At 31.6% G+C, this 23,695-nt stretch overlaps 4 protein-coding genes across 4 annotated transcripts; all 4 read right to left on the bottom strand.

Moving 5' to 3' along the window:
• Window positions 1-4,072: 4,072 nt before the first annotated feature.
• LOC139424964 (speckle-type POZ protein B-like) lies at window positions 4,073-6,168 on the bottom strand. The gene has a single exon (XM_071177316.1). The coding sequence runs from the start codon at window positions 5,677-5,679 to the stop codon at window positions 4,246-4,248; it is 1,434 nt and encodes a 477-aa protein (XP_071033417.1). The 5' UTR covers window positions 5,680-6,168; the 3' UTR covers window positions 4,073-4,245.
• Window positions 6,169-7,447: 1,279 nt separating this feature from the next.
• On the bottom strand, window positions 7,448-14,535 carry LOC107436354 (uncharacterized). Its single transcript, XM_016048033.4, has 2 exons — window positions 12,949-14,535; window positions 7,448-7,896 (listed from the first exon to the last, which is right to left on the bottom strand). Exon 1 carries the CDS (start codon window positions 13,751-13,753, stop codon window positions 12,977-12,979), a length of 777 nt encoding a protein of 258 aa, XP_015903519.1. The 5' UTR covers window positions 13,754-14,535; the 3' UTR covers window positions 7,448-7,896; window positions 12,949-12,976.
• A 5,811-nt stretch (window positions 14,536-20,346) lies between these two features.
• On the bottom strand, window positions 20,347-20,817 carry LOC139427133 (SCAN domain-containing protein 3-like). The gene has a single exon (XM_071187919.1). It carries the CDS (start codon window positions 20,815-20,817, stop codon window positions 20,347-20,349), a length of 471 nt encoding a protein of 156 aa, XP_071044020.1.
• Window positions 20,818-21,493: 676 nt separating this feature from the next.
• Window positions 21,494-22,066, bottom strand: LOC139427134 (uncharacterized). Its single transcript, XM_071187927.1, has one exon. The coding sequence runs from the start codon at window positions 22,064-22,066 to the stop codon at window positions 21,494-21,496; it is 573 nt and encodes a 190-aa protein (XP_071044028.1).
• Window positions 22,067-23,695: the final 1,629 nt, after the last annotated feature.

A 23,695-nucleotide genomic window follows, 5' to 3' on the forward strand; every position in this document is an offset into this window, starting at 1 on the left:
GTTGATGACGTAGGACTAACCCTGTCTATTTGCTTTACATGGAGAGGAAAACCAGGATAAACCTCCCACTGTTAGCTTGAAAGCAAGGCGAGATCCGGTGTTAAACGGATCCCTGATTCGTTTAACACCGAGTATATTTTACATTAGCAATGTGGTCGATGTGAGCTGGAAGCGGAATTTGTATCAACCAACCATCGCTAGTATTCGAAACCGGGTCATCTTATTGAAAGGCGAGAGTTCTGATCCCTTAACCACGGCTCGCTCGATGGACCATTGGTGATGATTGGGAAAACATCCATGAGGATGATGCGAAGACGTGCATCACAATTTTGAGCTTCAGCTCCCCCGCTTTGGTAGCCCAATGACCTGTACGTGAAGTCGAGCACGTTATTGTAGAACAGTTTAACGAAGCCCGATTCCGCACACCCTCGGTCCCTTTTTAAGCTGATCAAAATAATCACCCACCCGCAGATTGTGAGGCTTGACATCGTTGTTCTACAGGGAAGGAGAAGGGTAGAAACTAAGAAGTGTGACATGCACATTTCGATTTCTGCAGATTAAATATTTTTATCTAATCCTATTTTATACTTTTTTCTTCATTGATATTGGAATAAGTACACACCCATCCATTATTGTTGTTTTGCTTAGAAAGTAGATTAAAATACTCGTTTCCAATGTCAAAAAACAAAATTTAAAAATGATCTATAACAAGAAATTTGCTGTTATATGTTTATGTAGCGAGTCTTGTCCTCAAGCTGTTCGGGGAAGGTGAAATTTGACTCTTTGTGATTAGGACAGGATCAAAAATATTGAATAAAAGTTTTTGTTATAAAGAAATAATACTAAAAGGACAATGTTTAATTTAAAGTATCATTTATTATTTAAACTGCATTTTTTTAAAAATTTTTTTTAAAAAAAATACGTTTAGTTTAAATCTGTCTATTTCCAATAAATTATTAATATCTATTTTTTTAAGTTCCTCACTAAATCACTGAAATAATTGAAGAATATTTTCACTTCCTATAGGAACTGTATTTGTGTTGAAACGCGTAAATTGCAGGAATTTTGGTGAATTTTAACAAAAATAACACTAGTAATAGAGTTTGAGAAAGTAATGGTTTAAAAAATGACCAATTTAATAACTTCACTTAGTAAACGATTGTTACATTTGTTTAAGGTTGACTTATAGTTTCTTTCTCTATGTACTAACATCTAAAAAAATTAGACAATACAAAACATGCACTTATAAATGTACAAATACCTGGACATGGCTAACCTAAATCAGTAGTTTAATTTTTACGCCACAGAACTGTTTAGATTCCTAAAATGGGAGCGCACAGATGGGTTCAAATCCCAGTACAAACTTAAAGTATTCAATTATCAATGTTTGTTTATTTATTGTTATACAAACATGCAGACTTCTGCGCTCATTAAACGGCTCGGTGACCACTTTTATAGTCCTTCGAAATACCAGAGTGTGTGTGGTATCGGTCCTCGATATACTGTTTTAACATAAAGTACACGAATATAGTAAGTGTATCGTGCTATAATACGAGTATAATAAGTGTTCGCAATCTAACACAAAGTGCAATCCTGGATGCAGCTATTTATGTATATTTATTAATTATTTCCAGGATAGCTTACTCATTACAAGGCCCGGCTTATGCCCTTGTCAAGTCAAAATAGACCTAGATCGAGAAGGAGATCACAAATGACATTTCCTGGGACACGAACCCACTATCTCCACGTCACATTAGATGCATGTTTGTAATGCCCTTTTCTAATTTGAGCAATCTATTCCTTAACTTGACTAGGATTTATAATGTATGTGAAACAATACACAAATACAAATAAATACTTTCAATACTAATATTTATTTTCATTTTATTTATCTATTCTTTTATTTTATTTATCTATTTTTTCATTATATATACCTATTACCTTATTTTATTTATATACATATATATTTTTTTAATTCTTTTACAGCAGGCTGGTTCTTCCGCCAAACGCTGTTTGAAATAGAGGAAGTGGGTTCGAATCAAAGCTTAACCATGGTTGTGTTGGTAAATATAATTTGTTTCAGATACATATATAGACTTGTGTGCTTAAGGCGAAGAATGGCTTTTCTCTTGCCTAAAAACAGAACAGATAATAAAAAAATGAAGGAAAAAAAACAGCACAACGATATTGAACCCACTATCTCAGCTCTTCAGAGCATTTGGCAGAAAGACAACACCTCAAAGAACGTCCTAATAACGTGTTTTTTTTTTTTTTTTAATTTTCACCTTGCCCTACAATATTGCTTTTCCGCTAACTGCTATGAATCGTCAAAGTAGAGGGTTCAAATCCCGCTATAACTTATCTCTTCTTGCTGTCATTCATAAATATTTCTATTTGTTTCTCAAACTGAGAATAGAGTTATTAAGCCGTTCTTTGTATTTACAAAGACGCCCACATAACCTTTCATAAAAAACTTTAAATTTCAGAATAAAAAGGTACTATTCCTCGAAAGTCGCTAATCGTACTTAATGAATTGTAGTTATATGTACAAATGGTATTGTTGAATTAGATATTTAATATATAGATATAGATGTTGCGGAAAGAAGATTTTCGCAGATCTCCGAAACAGGATAGTGCCAATGAAAATTCCCATTTCTCTTTACAAATTTCTTTTTTTCTAAATTAGTAAGTAAAATACGTTTTATATATTTTCTTTTTTGCTTTAAAAATGCAACTTGAACATAAATTCGATAAAAAATAACAAATTTATGAAAACTGTAATGACTCTTAATAAAAGAAGTATTTTTAATCTGAGAAATTACATATTTATGGACAAAATAACATGAGTCTCAACAGTAATATTTCGTTTTATTTCTTTTAAAAAATAAACAATGTTAAACACCATTTTATATTTCCTCTTAATTGAACCTCTTCTATATTATGTAAATTCAGAACCAAGTAAAAAATTAAATGGAAAACGGATGCAATATTATTATCAAATTAAAAACAAATTATAATTTGATAACTGTACTTATCATCGTATTAACAATTTCTAGGACATTATATAAAATAAAAAAGATCATATTGTGATTGAATTCTTTACATTTTCTTATATTTTGATAAATACTTTTAAAGAGGCCATTCTTACGATAGCTAGAATATCTTAAAACCAGTTAAATGATCTTAATTCACTTAAGTTAAGTCACACCAGTTAAGTCTTAATTCACTTGCTATTGTTTTAGTAACTATTCGATTCTATTTTTTCTAAATGGTCTTTCTTATATATACTTGTTATAATTTTATACAAGTGCCTTTCGAATCCTAATGAAATAAATGGTTTTGGAAAATAATCAACTGTACTTGACAAATATTTCAACACAGGAATGCAGAATCTTCGACAAAATAACTAATTTTACTAAAAATTATTTATGTCTACCATTTTAGCTCTAAAAACATAGGAGAATATGGAACCTAAACATTTAAACTAGATATTTCTCTTGAGTAGAGATAAATAAGTTTTTAACAATCACTTATTTATCCTGGGGTCGTTTTTGAAACTGAGAATAAGCTCTAAAACAGAAAAAGAAAGTGCATTTAACGAGAATAAAAAAAATTCATGCAGATAATTAAACACTTAATAATGTAACACATTAACATATTGCGGTAAATGTTTTGTGCACTAAGTTCTATTAAAGGTAAATGCACTAATGAAATAGAAAAACTTACGTTGTAGAAAAAATAATAATAAAAGTAAAATTGGTCTCACCAATGAGCTCATCAGGAATTATTGAATCCCTTCAATACACATCAAAAATATTGGCATCTTTCCTAAATATGCTGTTAACTTTTATAAAGTATTTATTATGTTAAAAATAACATTTTATTTATAACCTAATGCATTTACTATGAAGCCATTGATAGATATAACTGTTTAGAACAAATTTTCTATATTATCATTTGATAATTGGGCTAGACTCCACGCATCCAGTAGTTTTCAAAAAAGTGAAATATATAATACTTTTAGCAGATTTACAAAAAAAATATGCGAATAAAATATCTAGATAGACGATACTTGGAGTTAAGAATCCTGTTTAATATATAATTGAATGTATACATGCAGATACCAATAATTAATCAATGGCACTAAAAAAATTGGAAAATGTTTTCCCTGTAATGAAAAGTGTCTTTCGGTTTCTTTCTTAAACTAAATAACTTTGTGATAATGATAAACATTTCTGTTTTGATCTAATCTATTGATAATTTAGTCAAAATTTCAATAGCCAGTTTCATGTTTCTTTCCACCCAATCTGACCAATCAGGCGACTGAATAATTGCCATTTTGTTCGTTTTGATATAGTTTAATGCAAGCTGTTTTAAGGCTACTTGATTCACTAAATCGGCGACAGAAATCACTTCATAAATGTTTTCCGTGGATATTTTGGATATCAATATTTTTGAACATCTTTCCTTCAAACTATTCACTTGATATTTATCAGCCACTAACAATAGGTTCAAGACATGTTCAAATTCAGTGTTAGAGAATATGTCAGTGTACAGATATTCAACAAAAGAGCGCAGAACTTCACTTTCCACATCAGGAATGTCAACAACGCCGGTTTGATTTTCCTTCATATCTCGTTTAAACATCGCGGAGAAAACAGGAGATCGGGCTGACAATAAGCATTTGTGAACAGGAATCATTTCCTTTCCAGCATGCAAATTTAAATCAGTATGTTCTCTCTCCAAAAGCATCTTCTTTAAATCCTTCTGCAAAGGTAACTGAGGAATATCTAACGGACCAAGTCCGACACATGTATCGATTTCGTAGGAATAGTTTACAAATGTCGATGTTGAAGTACCATCAGAAATATAAATTGTACACACCAATTTAAATGAACACGTGGAACAGACATCACTTTTATCCTCTAACTGGTTTTTCTCAAATGAAGTTTCAAACTCAGATGATTTGAATATATGAGTGGAATTTTTTAAATCTATTTCAATTCCTTCTAGGTTTAATATAGATATTTTGAGCTTCCATAACTCCGTTAATGATTGCTCCCTTGATTTTTCAAATTTTAAATAAATTTTTCCATCAGACGCAGTCAAACTTATGTTAATCGGATATTGTTCTTCGATTGGACATTTAACCTTTTTTACCCAGTCTTGCATTACAGGAACTGTTATCTTCCAGTCGAATGAATGTTTTTTCTTCTGTATTTCGGTTACAGCTTCACATGTAACGGATTGTTGTTTGTAGTTTTGATCAAATAACTGACAACGGACTTCTAACATGTCAGTCTTCCAGCTTTTCATATCATGTTCAAGTTTTCCTCTGCTCAGAAATCTATACAAACCACTCCCACGTTCAGATAGGGACTTTTTTTCCATAGACGCCAGTATTTTACCATTTGGATTGAGTATTTCTAAAGTACAGGATGTTGGAAAACCATTTTCATTTTTCTCGCACTCCTCATTTCTGATTAAGAAACATGAAATAAAGCCAACATCTTTATTGTTAACTCCTTTTGGGTACAGCCTTAAGTACCATTTGGTGTCCTGGAAATCTTCAGTGCTAATCACTGCACTTTTCAATCTCTCCACATTCTTCAATTGACACAGCGAATAATTTACAATTTTCCACGAAAGCGTAAATACTTTTCCAGACAGAGTCGGCATTATGAAACGCTTCTAAAAATATGGTTGTTTGTAATGAGAGCAGAATCATTAAAAGAGCATTCTTTGTTCGAACACTGTTGGAATGCTTATTGTTCAGTGTTTTCAAAAGATTATTTTTCCTATTGCTGACGTCATTTCAGCTGATTATTCAAACGTGATAAAAAGTTTTATCATTTCACGAATTTCCTTCTATCATCGAATGCATTTGATAACAGTTGAGAGTGTTGGATTAATTTTGTTGATTTTGATCAGTCTGAGTTAATAAATACTAAAGAAGCGCTTAAATTTTTTGGCTGCTGGTTTTCTGGTTTCGAAATATTGACTAAAAATACTACATTTCCATCGTTTAGATACAGAGGTGTTTCAAATTAAAACATCAGCACTAAATTCTCATGATTTCTAGACTTTGTTGTTGTTGATGTTAATTTACGTCGCACTAGAGCTGCACAGTGGGTTATTGGCGACGGTCTGGGAAACATCCCGGAGGATGATCCGAAGGCATGCCATCACAATTTTGATCCTCTGTGGAGGGGATGGTACCCCCGCTTCCGTAGCCCGACGACCTGCGCGCGAAGTCAAGCACTTTACGGTAGCACAGTTTAACGAGGACCAATACCGCACACCCTCAGTCCCTACGCAGACTGATCCAAGTGGTCACCCACCCGCACACTGACCGCAGCCAGTGATGCTTGACTTCGGTGATCTGCTGGGAAACGTGTCTTAACGATCAGTCCACTGCGGGACATACACAATGAAGGTAGAATTTTCAAATACCACCGTTTTCATGTCCTTCACTAACTCATGAAATCTGTTTAACAATTTTACTAGGGTTTATATAACGTACTTTTTGATGAACACACAAATCTGAGTTACATTAAATAAGTAAAATTGTTTTAGGTACTTCATTTACGCCACACTAGAGCCGCACATTGGACTATTGGCAACGGTCTGAGAACCATTCTAGAGGATGATCCGAAGGCATGCCATCACAATTTCGATCCTCTGCAGAGGGGATCGCTCCCCTGCTTTTGTAACCCTCCAACATGCACCCGAAATTGAACACTTTACTGCAGAACAGCTTAACGAGGACCGATACCATGCACCCTCGGTCCCTACGCAGGCTGATCAAAGTAGTCACCCACCAGCTCATTGACAGCAGCCAGTGATGTTTGACTTCGGTGTTCTACCGGAAGACGTGTCCTTACGATCGGCGTCCTGCGGGACGTAAAATTATTTTACGTACAATTGCACGCGTTAGTGTGTATAATACAAAGAATTGCAGTTTAGGTTGCAGAAAGAGGTAAGTCGAAAAAACACCAAGCAGAACATAAAAAGAAACATTATAAATTCGTTTAATTATACTGAAGCAATATCATTAAATCTGGAAAAACATTATTACAACTGGAACAACATTATTAAAACTGAAAACCCTAAAGGATAATTCGAAAACAGCTATATGGGGTAACTTTGAAAGAAATTGAAAATACTGAAGGAAAACAAAATTTAACCAAATTAAATTATGAACGTCCGAAGCTATTTGCATTAAACCATTGGGCATCTTGTTGTAAACATAATAATGTGCAATTTTTATTAATTTTGCTAATAAACTATTGTTTAGTTTTTACTTAAATAAGTTATTAAAAAGATGTGCTTTTTTCCATAAAAGTTAAAACCCACGCAAATACTTTTTTCAAAATTAAGGATTTCGCATTTTTAAATTCTTTTACCATTTTTTTTATAGTGACATTGAATGAAACAAAATTAACAATAGACAAAGGAGTTACGAATTTTTATTTGTGATGAAATTTGAAAATGATTTATGTTCAAAAATATTTTTTGAAACACATGTGCATGCATTACTTATGCAACTTAGATTAACAACAGATAAAATTAAATTTAAATCATCAAATACTGTATGGAAATTGCTGGCGTATTCATTTTATTTTTGATGAAATTGCAAATAAACGAAGTAAGGTAAGAAATATAACTTTAAATTAGCTCCATAAAAATATAACTTCGTTCCTTAATATTTTGAAATAAGCACAAGAAATATAATCAAAATTATATACTGTTATGAAAGTACAAATTACATAAAAAGTATATTTTTATCTAACATTTTGAAAAATACGTAACTAAAAATTTCATTATCACAGAAATAGAGCCAATTTCACCATCTGTGCCAAGGCAGCTCTTTCTTATAATTTCAGGAATCTTTCTCTGAAAAAGACAAGATTTTTTAAATGAATTACTTCTTTTATAATTTTAAGATTAGAAATGGGTAAGTATCCATTTTTTGGTATCAGTTTCAAAGTGACACTGGAACATTTAAGTACAAAAAAAACTTATTATAAAAACTTCTCACTCTTTTAGTATCAGGTACAGAAAACTCATAAAGTAAAATCTTCATAGTTTTTTCAGTAGTTGAGCTAAATGTACTATGATACAAAATGAATTATTATAAAATGTATTTTGACATGCTTTCGTTTCAAATACTAGGTACTTTGAAATAAAGAGTACAATCCCATCTCTAATTGACAAATGGTACACTAAGTTATTCGTAATAACTAAAAACATGGAATCACATTTGTTTACCGAGTGAAAAAGAGTTGAAAATATTGGCGTTATTATGAAATTCATGTTTGGTTTTCTTCAATTTTGAATGATTTTTAACATTTAAAAGAATTTAATTTCATGCAAATATATTAAGTTGACTATTAAGTTGACTGATAAGCTGATTTAAGTTTAAACTATTAAGTTGAAATAATTAAAATAATTTAAAAATAAATATAATTATTCGAATGAATTAAATTTTATGCGAATATATATAACTGAGTTGACTAATAAAAAGAACGGAGTCGAAAAAACTGATGTTAACGCTAAATATAACACTTGCCGGCAACATGTCTAAATACTTGGATATATTTAGTCTCAAAAATGTTGTCGACTCTACCATATGAATTTCAATAATTTTTTCTGTAATGAACTACTTTTTACTCTCAACTAAACTTTGAATATAATTATTATTGAGGTTATTTGCTATTATCTCGTATCATTAAGATAAATTTTCTCTCAATGTGGTTAGTCGGCAAGTTTTATACAATGTTCCATTTTAGTACATTTTCTTCTTTGGTATAATTTCATCTCAGGTATTAATTCCTTATTAACTAATATTAAAATAATTTATAATCTATTCAAGCACACCATGAAATATGATTCTATAGAGGATACGACACCAACCAACCAATAATTTATAATATATAAATTAATAAAAAATGAATAATTATAAATTTCCGAAAGTCAGTTCATAGTGTTCTTGTCACGTATTATAATGTTGAAAATTTTGTGCTTAATCTAAAATAAGACATAATAATACATAATTTATAGGACATAATTTATAAATCTTGCAGCGGGGTGCATCTAAGTCTATGTAAGTCACTGGTTGAAAAAGAGATTACCTCAAGATTGATCAGCAAGCAAATTTTTTGTAAAAACGCGAAATCTCATATGCTTAGAGGGGGAAACAGAAAGGAGTTGAAAAGGTGATTTCGTGTTTTTTACAAACAGTTTGTTTGCTTGAGGAATCTTGAGGTGTATCTAATAATCACCTTTTTAAATCCTCTCTGTTTCCTCCAATAACCATACGAGATTTCATGTTTTTACAAACAGTTTGTAGGTCAGAATAGCTGGCCGTTGGGGCGCTGTGCCCATGTCCAACAGTTGATGGGTTCGAATCCCCCCGGCCGATGACTTCCCATGTAATTGGTGACTGATGCACGTAAAAATTTCGTGGAGTCGCGAAGTCCTCCATGTTTCCATACAAATCAATACCTCTGGGGGGTACTGGATCGATTGTTCGCTGATTTAGGTTGACATTACGATCTGTGGATGAATGAATGGATGTATGAATGGATCCGCCTTATGAACAGGTGTGACGTATGGTATGGCAGAAATCAAATTCTTGGCCGTAAATGGCGCCACTGAAATACAAGAAACGCCCTCTCTGTCTTAAATTTGCTCGGTTTGGTAAAACCTGTGCGGCAAGTAGCATTAGAAACAATATCAACAAACAGTTTGTGATTATGATCCTGTTTTCGTCATCTACTTCAATCTATATCACTCACAAAACAAAATTTTTCATTAATATTGTTCACCCTCCTCACTTTTTGCCCGAAAATAATTTTGACCCCTTATATGTAGATATTCTTGGTTTCATTTTCGGCATACATTGTAAAAATATATGAAACGTATAAAATTTATAATAGCACTAAAAACACATAAAAATATAAAAAAAATATATAGTAGGAGTGCACTAAGGACACCCTGTATAATTTAATAAGAATTGAAATTGCATTTGTGAAGTAAAATATTAAAAATATAAAGTGGTATTTTTATAAAATGTTTTAGTACAAGCTGATTTTGAGTCCCTTGTTCAAGTCAAAGAGAAATAAAGCATTATTCAGCAATCAAAGCACTATTATTTCTTAATTACCTTTGCTGTCAGAGCCATGTGTAGAAGTGATAAAAATGTATATCCTGCTTTTTTTTATCATTTCTACTTATTGGGGTTATTTTGCCAGTTTAAAATATTGTTCTAAATTCTAATTTTCTACTGTGTAGATCACGTTAAGTTAAAAAAAAAAGAAGGCCTGCAAATTAATTATTTCAAAAAAAAAAATTTCAAAAAGAACATTTTTAAAAATAAAAATTAATTTTTGTCACTAAAATTGAATGGTCTAAGAAATTTTCGTGTGCTATTATGAGAAATTCTTTTGTTCTGTTGTTACTATCCAGTGAAGAGAAGAAAGCACTTCTCTTCACTGGACTTTGTTCTCATCAAAAAGAATAAACAAATAACTAACCAAAGCTTTTTAAAAGAAACGCTTGTTTCCACATTGTTGCTTAGTTTAATACATTATCACTTTCGATAAAATTTCATTTGCCAATTTCGAAATTTATAACTGAATTAATAACTGAATGGATAGTTTTTCATTGATCCTAAAGTCTTTAATCGAAGTAACTGACTACTGTTAGCACAACAGGTAGACAGAAAAGCTCTTTCCGTCATTCGTAACATAAAGTGTATGAGGATCGTTTTTTAGCAGTCTTGTAATCGAAATTGATGAAATTAAAAACTGAATCGATAACTTTCGATAGTTCCTAAAAGCCTTAATTGTAGTTAACTGACTATTGCTAGCACATTTCGTAAACGAAAACACTCCCTCAGCCACATACGACATAAAATAAATACTTTAAATCATTTAATATAAATAAATAATCTTTCAAAAACTCCTCATGTTCAAAATATGGAACTTATAACTACTTATCAATGGAACAAAAGTATTTATCGTTTTTGTGCTGTAATTCTCTATTTTTAACGTTTTTTTACCCTCATGTGATATCTCAGATAAAGATATACAAGATTTTGTGATTTCTTTTTAAATCTTTTTTTTTTCTCTGATTTTCTTTGAATAAGCCTTATTGCAGAAAAACTGTAGATTAATGTTTTTGAACTATGATAAAATGCTTAGTTTAGTGGTTTAAAATATTTTTTTAAAAAACTTATTCTTTGGCAAAAGGAAAGGCTAGTAGTATTTGGCCCATGCATAAATAAAATTGCGTAAAGTAAGCTGAATTACGGTCTTTGAAAAAAAAACTGTTATAAACTGGGTGAATGCTAATCAAGGAAGAAAAATTTCTTTTAATTTTTGGATTTTTGACTTTCGATTTTTTTTTTGAAATTTAATATTAGGTGAGAAATACTGATGTAATCATTTGCAAATACATATTTTTTCAGCAATTTATTCAGTATATTGTTAATGGAAAAATATATATATCTATTTTAAAATTTGTCATTTCTTTTTTATTGATATTTTACTTAATTTCAATTAACTAATTCAAATATTTTTTTAATAAATAAACGCTTATAGGTTAGATATAAACCTACTACAAGTTTCATAGCAAGTTTTAAAAGTTTAAAAAAAAAAGAAAAAAAAAAGAAAAACTGACAAACTGATTTTTCAGCGGAATACATTCAGAGAATCCCTGGGTTATTTCATCTATATTAGAAAAAACAACAAATTTGACGTTGAGCCATAATGTCTGTATATAGAACCACAATACGATGCTATTAGCTTAAAAGATTAAGCTCGGCCGTGAAGTTCCCTCCTAAGGTTTTAATTAGTTTCCTCTTCTAAAGAAGATACTAACATTTTTCAGCACAGTCTGTTTACGTCTTCAGACAATATTTGGATCAGGTAAGGTTGTAACGCTTTCGGTCTAGTTTATTATAGAGAAATAATTAGTCGTGACGCGTTTGAATTATGTGCCCAGACACAGTCCGTTTGTAAGGCCATATTCATTAATAAGGTGCTCAGTTGAGCTCGATTTCTATTCAGGTTTATCTACAGTATAAAAAGGATAAACCTAAATATGAAAATGTGGTTTTACGAAGCACCATATTACGTTGCAGAAAATTTGAAGGGTTCATGGTTTAACGCTATAATATCATTCAATTTAAAAAAGCACAACTTTTAAAAGTGCATGAGGTAAAAATTGATTGTTTGTCTGACTGTTACGGATGCATAATTATACCATATATCTTACACCGCTTATCCATATTATTAGTGAATGAAAATTGATTCACTGATATTTTGAAGCATGAGAAAGACCACTTTTAACGTTAGAGCACTTTATTATGAAAAATTCGAGTGGTGTGAAAACCAATTGTTATTAGGCTTAGTATTTAGTATGTTATTTTCATGAAATATGGTTCTCGGATATTTTGAGGCATGAAGCTGGGCCACTTTCAACATTGGAGCATTCAATTCTGAAAAGTTTGCATTGTATCTGTGAAAAACTGATTTTTCTCTAAGGGTTAGCAATCAAGTGTCATTTCAATGAAATTTGGTTTACTGATATTATAAAGCACGAGGAAGATCAATCAATATTAGAATATATCATTCTAAACGTTCGAGTGGTATTTGTGAAAGTGCGATTTTTTTAATGATGAAAAAAAATTCAACATCCCGATTGCAGAATAACTTCAGGAATAAATCTTTGTATAGATGCTGATAATTTTTGTGTAAACTTATGATTGAGAAAAAGCTTGATTGTTAGGAATAAAGAAATGTTTCTAATATTTCTATTAATATATGAAAAGTGCCCTATAAAACGTGTTTTGTCTGATAAGATATAATTACAATAACTTAATTATTAGATAGGCTGTATAATTATTAACTTAAATTTCTGTAAATGTAAAAAATGACTTACTTTAGTGAAATTTGCATTGCGTTTCGGTTCAAACATCAATCAACTTCGACAAAACTTCGACTGCCAATTTCAAGTTCTTTCCCACCCACTCTGACCAAGCAGGTGAGGAAACAATCTTCTTTTTGTTTTCTTTTATAAAATTTATTGCACACAATTTCAAATTCGATTGATTGACCATATCAGAAACAGAAACCACTTCACAGACGTTCTCCAACGACAGTTTGGACATCAGTATTAATGAGCATCGTTTCATCAAGTAATCCACTTGATATTTCTCAGCCACAAACATCAGTTTCAACAATTTCTCATAATCAGTGTTGGTGATCGTGTCAGTGTACAGAAACTCTAAAAATGATTGCAGAGTATCACTTTCCACATCAGGAATATTAACTACTCCAGTCTGAGTTTCCAACATATCTTGATCGAACATGGTAGCGAACACGGGAGATCGGGCTGACAGCAAGCATTTGTGAGCTGCTATGATTTTATCACGTGTCTTCAATTTTACGTCGCTATGCTTGTCATTCAATAACATTTTCTTAAGATCTTTTTGCAGAGTTAAAGGAGAAGCCTTTAAACTTGGAGAGGAATCATCCTGCTTCCCACTGTCAGCGATTGAATCAGAATTTCCATCAGAAGTTGTAATGGAACATACCAGAGTGAACGAATACGGTAAGTGAAAGCATGATTTGTCCACAAGTTGGCTTTTTTCAATCCAGATCTCAAATTTCTGGTTTTCGACGGCTTTTTTTGGCAATTCACAATCTACTTTACGATTTTCATCACTTAATATTGATATATTCATTTTATAAGGTTGTAACAAATCCACTTTTTCAATTTTTATGTTGATTCTTTCATCGGAAGCTTGAATAATTATATCTATATGAGTACATTCATGAAATGGAACTTTTTATTTCATCGTCCAATTTTCAGGACCAGGAATGCTTATTTTCCACTGCGTAAGGATTACAGTCGAAATTTCCACCGTCATTGCTTGTTTTTCGTAGTTTGCTTCAATTATGTGGCAGCGGAAAATTAATGTCGGACGCCGGATTCTCGTAAATTTCCTATACTGTTCATAGGAACAGTCTAGAAAACTGTCAACTTCACTGCCAGTTCTTTTTGAAAAAGGGATATTTTCCTTTACGACTGATTTGAAAATCTTCTCATATCTATCAATCAGTTCTAATTTATATGTTACTGATATATCTTCCGATTTGTCGTCGTCATATAGCCTGCATAGACAACACGTAAAACAACCTGGAAGTGATGATTGATATCGGTACACTCTTAAATACCATTTAGTTCCCTTCAATGTTTTAGCCTCAACTACGGGACTCGTTTTCTCGAAGTCACTCGTTCGATTAAATATATACTCGGCGTGGCGAATTTTCAAGTCTAACTTGAATACTTCTTCAGTTTTGTTCGACATGATTCAAATTTAACATGAAAATTCACCGTTCTCCTCTGTGATAAATACTTTTTATTCCAGGCATATAAATCTAAACGCAATTTTCCGTTCGTGAACTGTTAATTTCTTCTTATCTGTTGACGTAGTTACTCATATCGTGTAATGCATGCACGTGATATGATATTCACATTCTCAGAGATGCTTTTTTTATCAGTTTTTTGAAACTAATATCTGCTTTATACAACAATATACTCGGTGGAAAAGTTTCATTTTAAGATCCTTTATAATGATGTCACACTTGAAGGGAAGAGATTGGGTTTTTAAAATTGTCACAGTTTGTGACAGGGGCAAAGCGAATACATATTTTTGGGAGGGGGAAATTATCACTTTGCCGAATAAAACTCCTAATTTGCTTGAGCCATGTATACGCATGCATTTCATTCTCTTCGATTAAAAATTATTTTGTTGCTAACATTTTGACTTACTATATTCTACTAATTTATTACAGGTCTAACGATTTCATGCATAGTTATTCCAGTAAATGAGCCTTGATTGTTCAGTAAATCTGGCACTAAACTGTTGTGAAGAACTAGGGTTCGATTCTCAGGCCCATCAGATTGAAAGGTATCAGCTTGCCCAGGAAGTAAAGGCGGCAAAAACATTTCTATATTTGAAATTATCTTTAATCATTTCTCCAGTATTGCATAAAATAATAGAATGTATCATTTAACGTTCGTGTTATGACAGTATGAAGCAAGGTTGGTAATAATTTTCTGAGAAATTAGTGCCAGTGGCAATAACTTATATCTTAAATATTGAATGATAATCAAAAGTATGATACCTCTCTCAAGTGAAACATTGTTAATAGAGTCCATCAATCATGGAAATTTTTCATGTATTTGAAAATTAAGATAACTTTCTCCAATATATAATTTAATTCAAACTTTTTTTCCTTAACTTCATGCTGCATTCGTCTATTAAACTAATCGAACTGTATCCACCTATTCTCTGTTGCATCTTTTGAATTTTTCATTTTCATAAAAGATGTGCGAAGTGGTTTTTGAAGAGTAGCCGTTTGGTATGTCTCAATTTCTGATGAAACTGGCACATTTTTAAGGGGAAATTAGAGCTCCATGCAATTGACAGATGGGCTTTTCAATAGAAAGGAGGGAATTAGATTTGTTGAAGAAAGTGTGAGAAATAGATACTTAGAACAATACTTAAGCGTTCTCTTTTTTTTTCAGAAGAAAAAGCAAATTAAGTTGGAATTTTATTTTTGTTTTTGCAATAAAATGAGAAAAAAAATAAATTTTCGTAAATATGCCGAATGGCCTAGCAGATTTTGCTGAATTATTCTGCTCTAAAGCTGCACAATGAGTTTTGTTTCATTTTATAACCGTTGTTGAACGGTAGTTCAAGTTTTGAGTTTAGGTCTACCAATCTTCAACTCCGTAGTCTTGTAATTTTGAGGCCACTGCAGATGACAAGAGAACTCTTGGGTCAAGTCTTGGGAGAAACTAGAATTCGTGGTGGACTTTTTGATGGAACTAATCCTCATTTGCTTTACATCTAGAGGGAAACCAGGAAAAATCTCGCACTGTTAGCCTGATGGCAAGGAGAGACCGAGTATATTTCACATCAACAATGTGGTCGATGTGAGCTGGGAGCGGAATTCGTATCAACGAGCCTTCGCCAGGATTCGATCCCCAATCATCTTATTGAGGCTAGCTCAATGGACTACCACGGCTAGCTCAATGGACCATTGGTGATGATTGGGAAAACATCCATGAGGATGATCCGAAGACATGCCGTCACAATTTTGAGATGGCTCCCCCGCTTTGGTAGCCCAATGACATGTACGTGAAGTTGAGCACTTTATGGTAGAACAGGTTAACGAAGCCCGATATCGCACATCCTCGGTCCCTTTTCAAGCAGATCAAAATGATCACCCACCCGCAGATTGTGATGCTTGACTTCGGTGTTCTACTGGGAAGGAAAAGGAGAGATGACAAGAAGTGTGACATACACATATTGATTTCTGCAGATTAAATATTTTTACATAATCCTATTTTATATTTCTTTCGTCATTTTTATTGGAATAAGTACACACCTTCCCATTATTGTTGTTTCACTTAGAAAGTAGATTAAAATACACATTTCAAAATTTGAAAAGCAAAATTTAAAAAATGATCTATGACAAGAATTTTGTTTCTAAATTGCTGGTACATTTTTGTGTAGACGGTCATGTCATAAGGGGGATTGAGAAAGGTTAAATTTGACTCTTTGTGTCTAAGATTAGGACAAGATCAAAAATATTGAAAAAAAAGTGTTTGTTATAAAAAAAAAGGATACTGTTTAATTTAAAGCATCATTAATTTAAAAGATTATTTAAATCCTAACTTTTGAAAAAACTTTTTGTTAAAATTTAATGTTTATTAAATTTGAAAAAAGAACGTTTAGTTCAAACTTGTCTATTTCCAATAAATTAATGATCTCTATTTTTAAGTTCCTCACTAAGGCACTGAAATAATTTTCACTCCCTGGAGGAGCTGTATTTGTTTTGAAGCGCGTAAATTGCAGGAATTTTGGTGAATTTTACCAAAAATAACACTTGTAGTAGAGTTTGAGAAGGCGCAGAAAACGATCAGTTTAATAACTTCATTTAGTAAATTGTTCAACATCGACCTCAACTGCTGGCATGACACCCTTTATTCCGAAAAAATCGGAGATTTGGCCTGGGCTGTACTCCATGCGCTTGGTCCCATTTAACTCGCACTTCTTTGCACTTGTCAAAAGACAACACAACAGTAAACTGTTGTTATATTTGTTTAATGTCGGTTTATAGTTTCTTTCCCTTGATTTTCACAATTGGCGAACTATTACTAGCAAGCTAGAAATAGCCACAAATGTATGTTGTCGGTCAGGAGAACAAAACCCCTTAAAAAAATAACCAACCCATGGGCTAAATTTACAACTTTCATCATGAATTATATCTATTTCCTAGTAACACACGTTTTGGATTAGATGCGCACTATATTGATCTTAGTTGTCATAGTTTAAAATTAACTTCAGCAGAAAAGCATAACAAAAGAAACAGTTTTATTTATAATATTTTTTATTACATTATTTTACGTTGTGGAAGAAAAAATAATTACGTCTATAAGCATCTATTTAAACAAAGTGAATCTTAATAGCTTACCCTTTAATATTTTTATTTTGAAAACTAATTTCAATGAAAGCTTGATAAAACATGGTTCATTTAACTTCTTTTGAAAAGGCGTTGAATCTTTTTTATTTTTTTTCCAAGTTCTTTCGTCACATTCCGTTAATTTTATTTTATCCATTGTTGAAAAAAAAGTTTAAGAGAAAGAGATCATCCTTAACTCTTCTAATTGTTCTGATTGCAACGCCAACTAACATTCCAGAAGATCTAGAAAACTATTTGAAAAAAACGTGAATAAAAAAGTTCAAAATACTTTGCATATGGTATACTATTCATTCTTTACATAACTGTTTTTTTAATCCCTAATTATGATAATAATTAATGAAGAAATTTTAAATCTCCTTTCATTTGAAATCCATTGTTTCTTTTTCTTAAATAATCGTAAAGAGTAGTTTTAAGTTAGCCTTTTTAAGCCATAAGAGGTGAGTTAAGGAAGCCATTTTTAAATTAATATTGCCAATAAACTATCGTTTAGTATTTACTTAAATGAGTTATTAAAAAGATGGGATTTTTTCCATAAAGGTTTTAAACCACACAAATACTTTTTACAAAATTGAAGATTTCTCAGTCTTAAGTTCCTTTACCTACCTTTTTTATATCGAGACAATAAATGAAACAAAATTAACAATAGAAAAAGGAATTATGAATTTTTATTTGTGATGAAACTTGAAAATAATTTATGTTTAAAAATATTTTTCGAAACGCATGTGCACGTGCATTACTTACAGTTACGAGATATGCTACTAAGATACTTAAATAACGTCAGATAAAATTAAATTCAAATCACAAAATACTGTATAAAAATTGCTTGCATATTTATTTTATTTTTGGTGAAATTGTAAGTGAAAGAGGTAAGAAATATAACTTTGAATTAGCTCCATCAAAAGATAACTTCGTTCCTTAATATTTTGAAGTAAGCATAAACAAATAAAGATCAAAATTAAATTCTGTTATAAGAGTACAAAAAATACAACAAAAAAATATACAAATAACCAACCACGTTGGCAGATGCAAATGCTTATGCAAAGTCAAGACTATTCACCTCTTTAAAAATCAAAGCCCACGATCAAATAACTAATCTTGACATCGATAGGAAGACAGCCACTACTCTCATCAGACTAAGAACAAAACATCATAAAAACATGAAAATTTCGACAGATAAGACTAGAAAATATCAAAACTGTGGCAACTGTCTCAATGTGGAACTGACACCATATCATGTTTTTAACTGCCCTGCAGTCGCTGCAGGCCTTCACCTCTTAAACTACCCCACAGAAGAGGATTTGTATTCTTTTGATGCCATAGAAATAACAAAAACTATTCAAGCACACCATGAAATATGATTCTATAGAGGATACGACACCAACCATATACAAATATATTTTCATCGAACAGTTTGAAAAATACATGAGTAAAATTTTCAATATTACAGAAATAGTGCAAATTTCACAATCTGCTCCAAGCCAGCTCTTTTGCATGATTTCAAGAAACTTTCTCTGAAAAAGATAAGATGTTATAAATGAGTCACTTCTTTTATAATTTTAAGACTAGAAATGGGTAGATACCAACTTTTTGGTATCAGTTACAAAGTGATACTGGTACATTTAAGTACAAAAAAACCTATTATAAAAAAACTTTTCACACTTTTAGTATCAAGTACACAAAATTCTTAATTTATTGAGGAGAAGAAAAATCATTAGGTTAATCCATCAGTTGTTGGGTTAAATCTATTATAACAAAAAATGAATTTTTACAAAATGTATTTTAAGATGCATTCGCTTCGAATACATCTTAAATATTGCTTGAAAAAAAAACATGAAATCTCTTATGCTTAGTGGGGAAAACAGAGAGGAGTTGAGAAGGTGATTTCGTGTTTTTTACAAACAGTTTGTTTGCTTGATGAATCTTGAGGTGTTTCTAGTAATCACCTTTTTAAGTCCTCTCTGTTTTACCCAGCAATCATAAGAGATTTCATATTTTTCAATAACAGTTTGCGATTATGATCCCGTTTTCGTCATCGACTTTAATCTTCATCACTCACAACACAATATTTTTCATTAATATTGTTCACCCTCCTCACTTTTTGTCCAAAAATAATTTGGATCCCTTATGTGTATATATTTTTGATTTCATTTTTGACATACATTAAAACATATATGAAGACTATAGAATCTATAATGACACTAAAAACATATAAAAATTTACAATAGGAATTGAAATTGCATTTGTGTAGTAAAATACAAAAAATATAAAGTAGTATTTTAAAATAACATTTAGTACAAGGTGATTTTGTCTCCATTGTTCAAGTCAAAGATCAATAAAGCATTATTCAGCATTCAAAGCACGATTATTTCTTAATTTCTTTTGCAGTCAGAGCCATGTGCAGAAGTGGTAAAAATTTGTATCCTGCTTTTTTCATCATTTCTACCTAAAGGCGTTATTTTGCCTGTTTAAAATATTGTTCTAAATCAGAGGTTCCCAAACTATTTTTTCTCGTGGACCACTTTCAAAGTTTTACTATTTTCGGTAGACCCCCTGCTGCTACATTTCTACTGTATTCCAAAAACACCAAAAAAAATATCACCCTAAATTGGGGTTGTTAAGAAGAAAAAAAAGTAGCACATTTTCTTGTGTCCTATTTATTAAAATAATACTTGTGGTTATACAAAATTATGCACATTTATTATTACAAGCAATCAACAATTGACAAAAAATTAACAATGAACTCTGAAATGTAAATCAACAATAAAAAATAGTCCTACTTTTAATGAGACGGATGTACTTGATGAATTGACAGCAAATTATCAATATTTGGCTGAAGTTTTGTAAGAAGTATTCTCAAATCTCCCCGTTCTGTGATGTTCAATCTGCTCCTTTTTTTTGTTAACAGGTTGGTAACAGCACTAAAACTTCTTTCGACAAGATATGACGAGGGAAACGATATCAAAAATTTTCTCGCAATTTCCCACAGCCCAGGATATTTATCGGGGATTTCTGCCTGCAGACAAAAAGTTTGATAGCCTTTTTTAAATTTCACCTTCTGTTCCTCGTTGGGGCTGAGCTCAAGTAGCTCCTCTTGTAATACCACATTCGTCTCTTCTGTTTCATCAAATGGGCTTATGATCCATGGTGGTATTTCCATCGTCAGAATATCTTCAAATCTATTTTTGAAGTCATCATGCAGGGTATTTAAATGCGAGCGAGTGCACGGGAGGCACTTTGCAAGTCTCGACATGTGGTTTACACTTGTACTATTATCTATTGTTCTATTCAATTCTGTGTTTGAACTGAGTCTCGAATACTTTTAAGTACATACCTAGTGAATGATGCTACCTGCCTGCGTTGATAGGTAAATCCAAGCCAAAATTTTTTTTCTTTATTATAAAAACCAGAAAATTTTTCGTGGATCCCCACTTACAACTGGTGAACCCCTGTTTTCTTTTCATGTCTACGTGGACCCCCGTGAGGTCTCCTATGGACCCCTGGGAGTCCACCTGGACCACTTTGGGAACCTATGTTCTAAATTATAGTTTTTTACTGTGTAGATCACGTTTAGTTGAGAAAAGTAGACCTGTAAAATAATTAATTTTTTTTAAATGAACCTTTTTTTAAATAAAAATTAATTTTTCCACTAAAATTTAATGTATAATATGGTCTAAGATATTTTTATGTGATATCTTGTGTGAGAGATTTTCACGAAATTTTCTGCATAAATTCCTTTGTTCTGTAGTTAATATCCAGTAAAGAGAAGAAAGAACTTTTCTTTACACCTCGAATATAAATAAAAAATAGAAATCGAATAGTCCTCGAATAGAAATAAAAATTACACTTTGTTTACATCAAAAAGAATAAACAAGTTACTAACCTCAGTTTTTTTAAAAGAAACGTTTGCTTCTACGTTGTTGTTTAGTTTAATAAATCATCATTTTCGATAAAATTTCATTTTCTAATTTCGTATTCTTTTCCATCCATTCTGACCAAACAAGAGACATTATTTCTTTTTTGTTTGCCTTTATAAAACTGATTGCAAATAGTTTCACATTTGGTTGATTGAACATGTCGGCAAAAGAAACTATTTCACAAATGTTTTCCGCGGACAATTTTATAATCAATATTTGTGAGCACCGTTCTGTTAGGTTATCCACTTGATATTTATCAGCCACTAATAGCAGTTTCAAAATTTTCTCGTAATCAGTATTGGTGATAGTGTCAGTATACAGAAACTCTAAAAATGATTGCAGAGTTTCACTTTCCACGTCTGGAATATCTTTTACAGCTTCATCCAAATTATATCTCTCCAAGTAAATATTGATATGATCTGATAGAAGAGATCTCCTGCTCATTTTTAAAGACCATTTGTTTCCTTGCACTTTATCATCATTAGCAATAGGACTCTCAATAGCTCTTGCACTCTTTAATATAAGTAATTGTGTACTGTCAATAGTCCAAATAAACGTGAATACTCCTTTAGTCACATTAGCCATAATTTTAAAAAGAAGGAATTCTTATATATGTTAATCTAATATTGATTCGAAGTTGATGTAATTAGTCATTGAGTTGATAGAAATCAGCAAACGATCGATACCTCTATTTCTTAAACTGACTACAGTTAGCACATCTAATGAACGAAAACTCTCCTTCAGTCACACGGAACAGATTAAATGGGGATTTTCTTTTAAAAACCTCTGGAATTATATGGAGCACTTCTTCAGTCAAACGATACACAAATTAAATGGATATTTCCTTTTAAAAAGCTATGGAATCACATGGAACACTCCTTCAGTCACACGGAACACAAATTAGTGACTTTCTTTTACTAAGCCATAGAATCGAATGGAACACTCCTTCAGTCACGCGGAACAGAAATTAAACGGCGATTTTTTTTAAAAAAGCTATAGAATCGCATGGAACACTCCTTCAGTCACGCGAAACACAAATTAAACGGTGATTTTTCTTTTAAAAAGCTATGGAATCGTATATATCACTTCTTCAGTCACGCAGAACACAAATTAAGTGGTGATTTTCTTTTAAGAAACTATGGAATAGTGTGGAACACTCCTTCAGTCACGTAGAACACAAATTAAATGGTGATTTTCTTTTAAAAACATATGGAATCGTATGGAACACTCCTTCAGTCAAACATATGTAATCGTATGGAACACTCTATCAGTCAAACATATAGAATCGTATGGAACACTTCTTCAGTCACACGAAACACAAATTAACTAGGGATTTTCTTTTTAAAATCTCTGGAATCGAAATTAATAACAGAATCGATAGTTTTGGATAAGTCTTAAAGTCCTCAATCGTAGTAACTGACTACTGTTAGCACACCAGGTAGACAGAGAAGCTCTTTCTCTCACTCACAACATAAACTACATGAGGATCGTTTTTTAGCAGTCTTCTAATCGAAATTAATGAAATTAGCAACTGAATCGATAACTGTTCCAAAAACCCTTAATGGAAGTAACTGACTACTGTTCGTTCATTTGGTAAACGAAAACTCCTCTGCAGTCACATATAACATAAAATAAATACTTTAAATCATTCAATACCAATGGAATAAGATTCCGGAAATCATGACGATAAAATAAATAATCTTTCAAAAACTCCTCATGTTCAAAGTCTAGAATTTAAAACTATTTATCAATAGAATAAAAGTAACAAACGTTTTTGTGCCGTAATTCTCTTTTTTTGCGTTTTATTTTGCACCCTCATGTGATGTATAAGATAAAGAATTACAAGATTTTGTGATTTCCTTTTAAATCTTTTTTTTTATTCCTGATTTTCTTTGAATAAAGCTTCATTGCCGAAAAACTGTAGATTAATATTTTTGAACCATGATAAGTTGCTTAATTTAGTCGTTTTAAATTTTTTTTCAGTTAAGAAAACTTTTTCTTTGACAAAAGGAAATACTTGTAGTATTTGGCGCATGCATGAATCAAATTCAGTAAAATAAGCTGAGTTTCGGTCTTTGATCAAAAAACTGTTATAAACTGGGTGAATGCTTATCAAAGAAAAGAAAAATTCTTTTAATTTTTGGATGCTTGACTTTCGATTTTTTTTTTTTTTTTGAATTTTAATAATTTTAATATTCGATGAGAAATACTGAT

Source organism: Parasteatoda tepidariorum, chromosome 2, assembly GCF_043381705.1.
Source record: "Parasteatoda tepidariorum isolate YZ-2023 chromosome 2, CAS_Ptep_4.0, whole genome shotgun sequence".
NCBI classification, from domain to species: domain Eukaryota; kingdom Metazoa; phylum Arthropoda; class Arachnida; order Araneae; family Theridiidae; genus Parasteatoda; species Parasteatoda tepidariorum.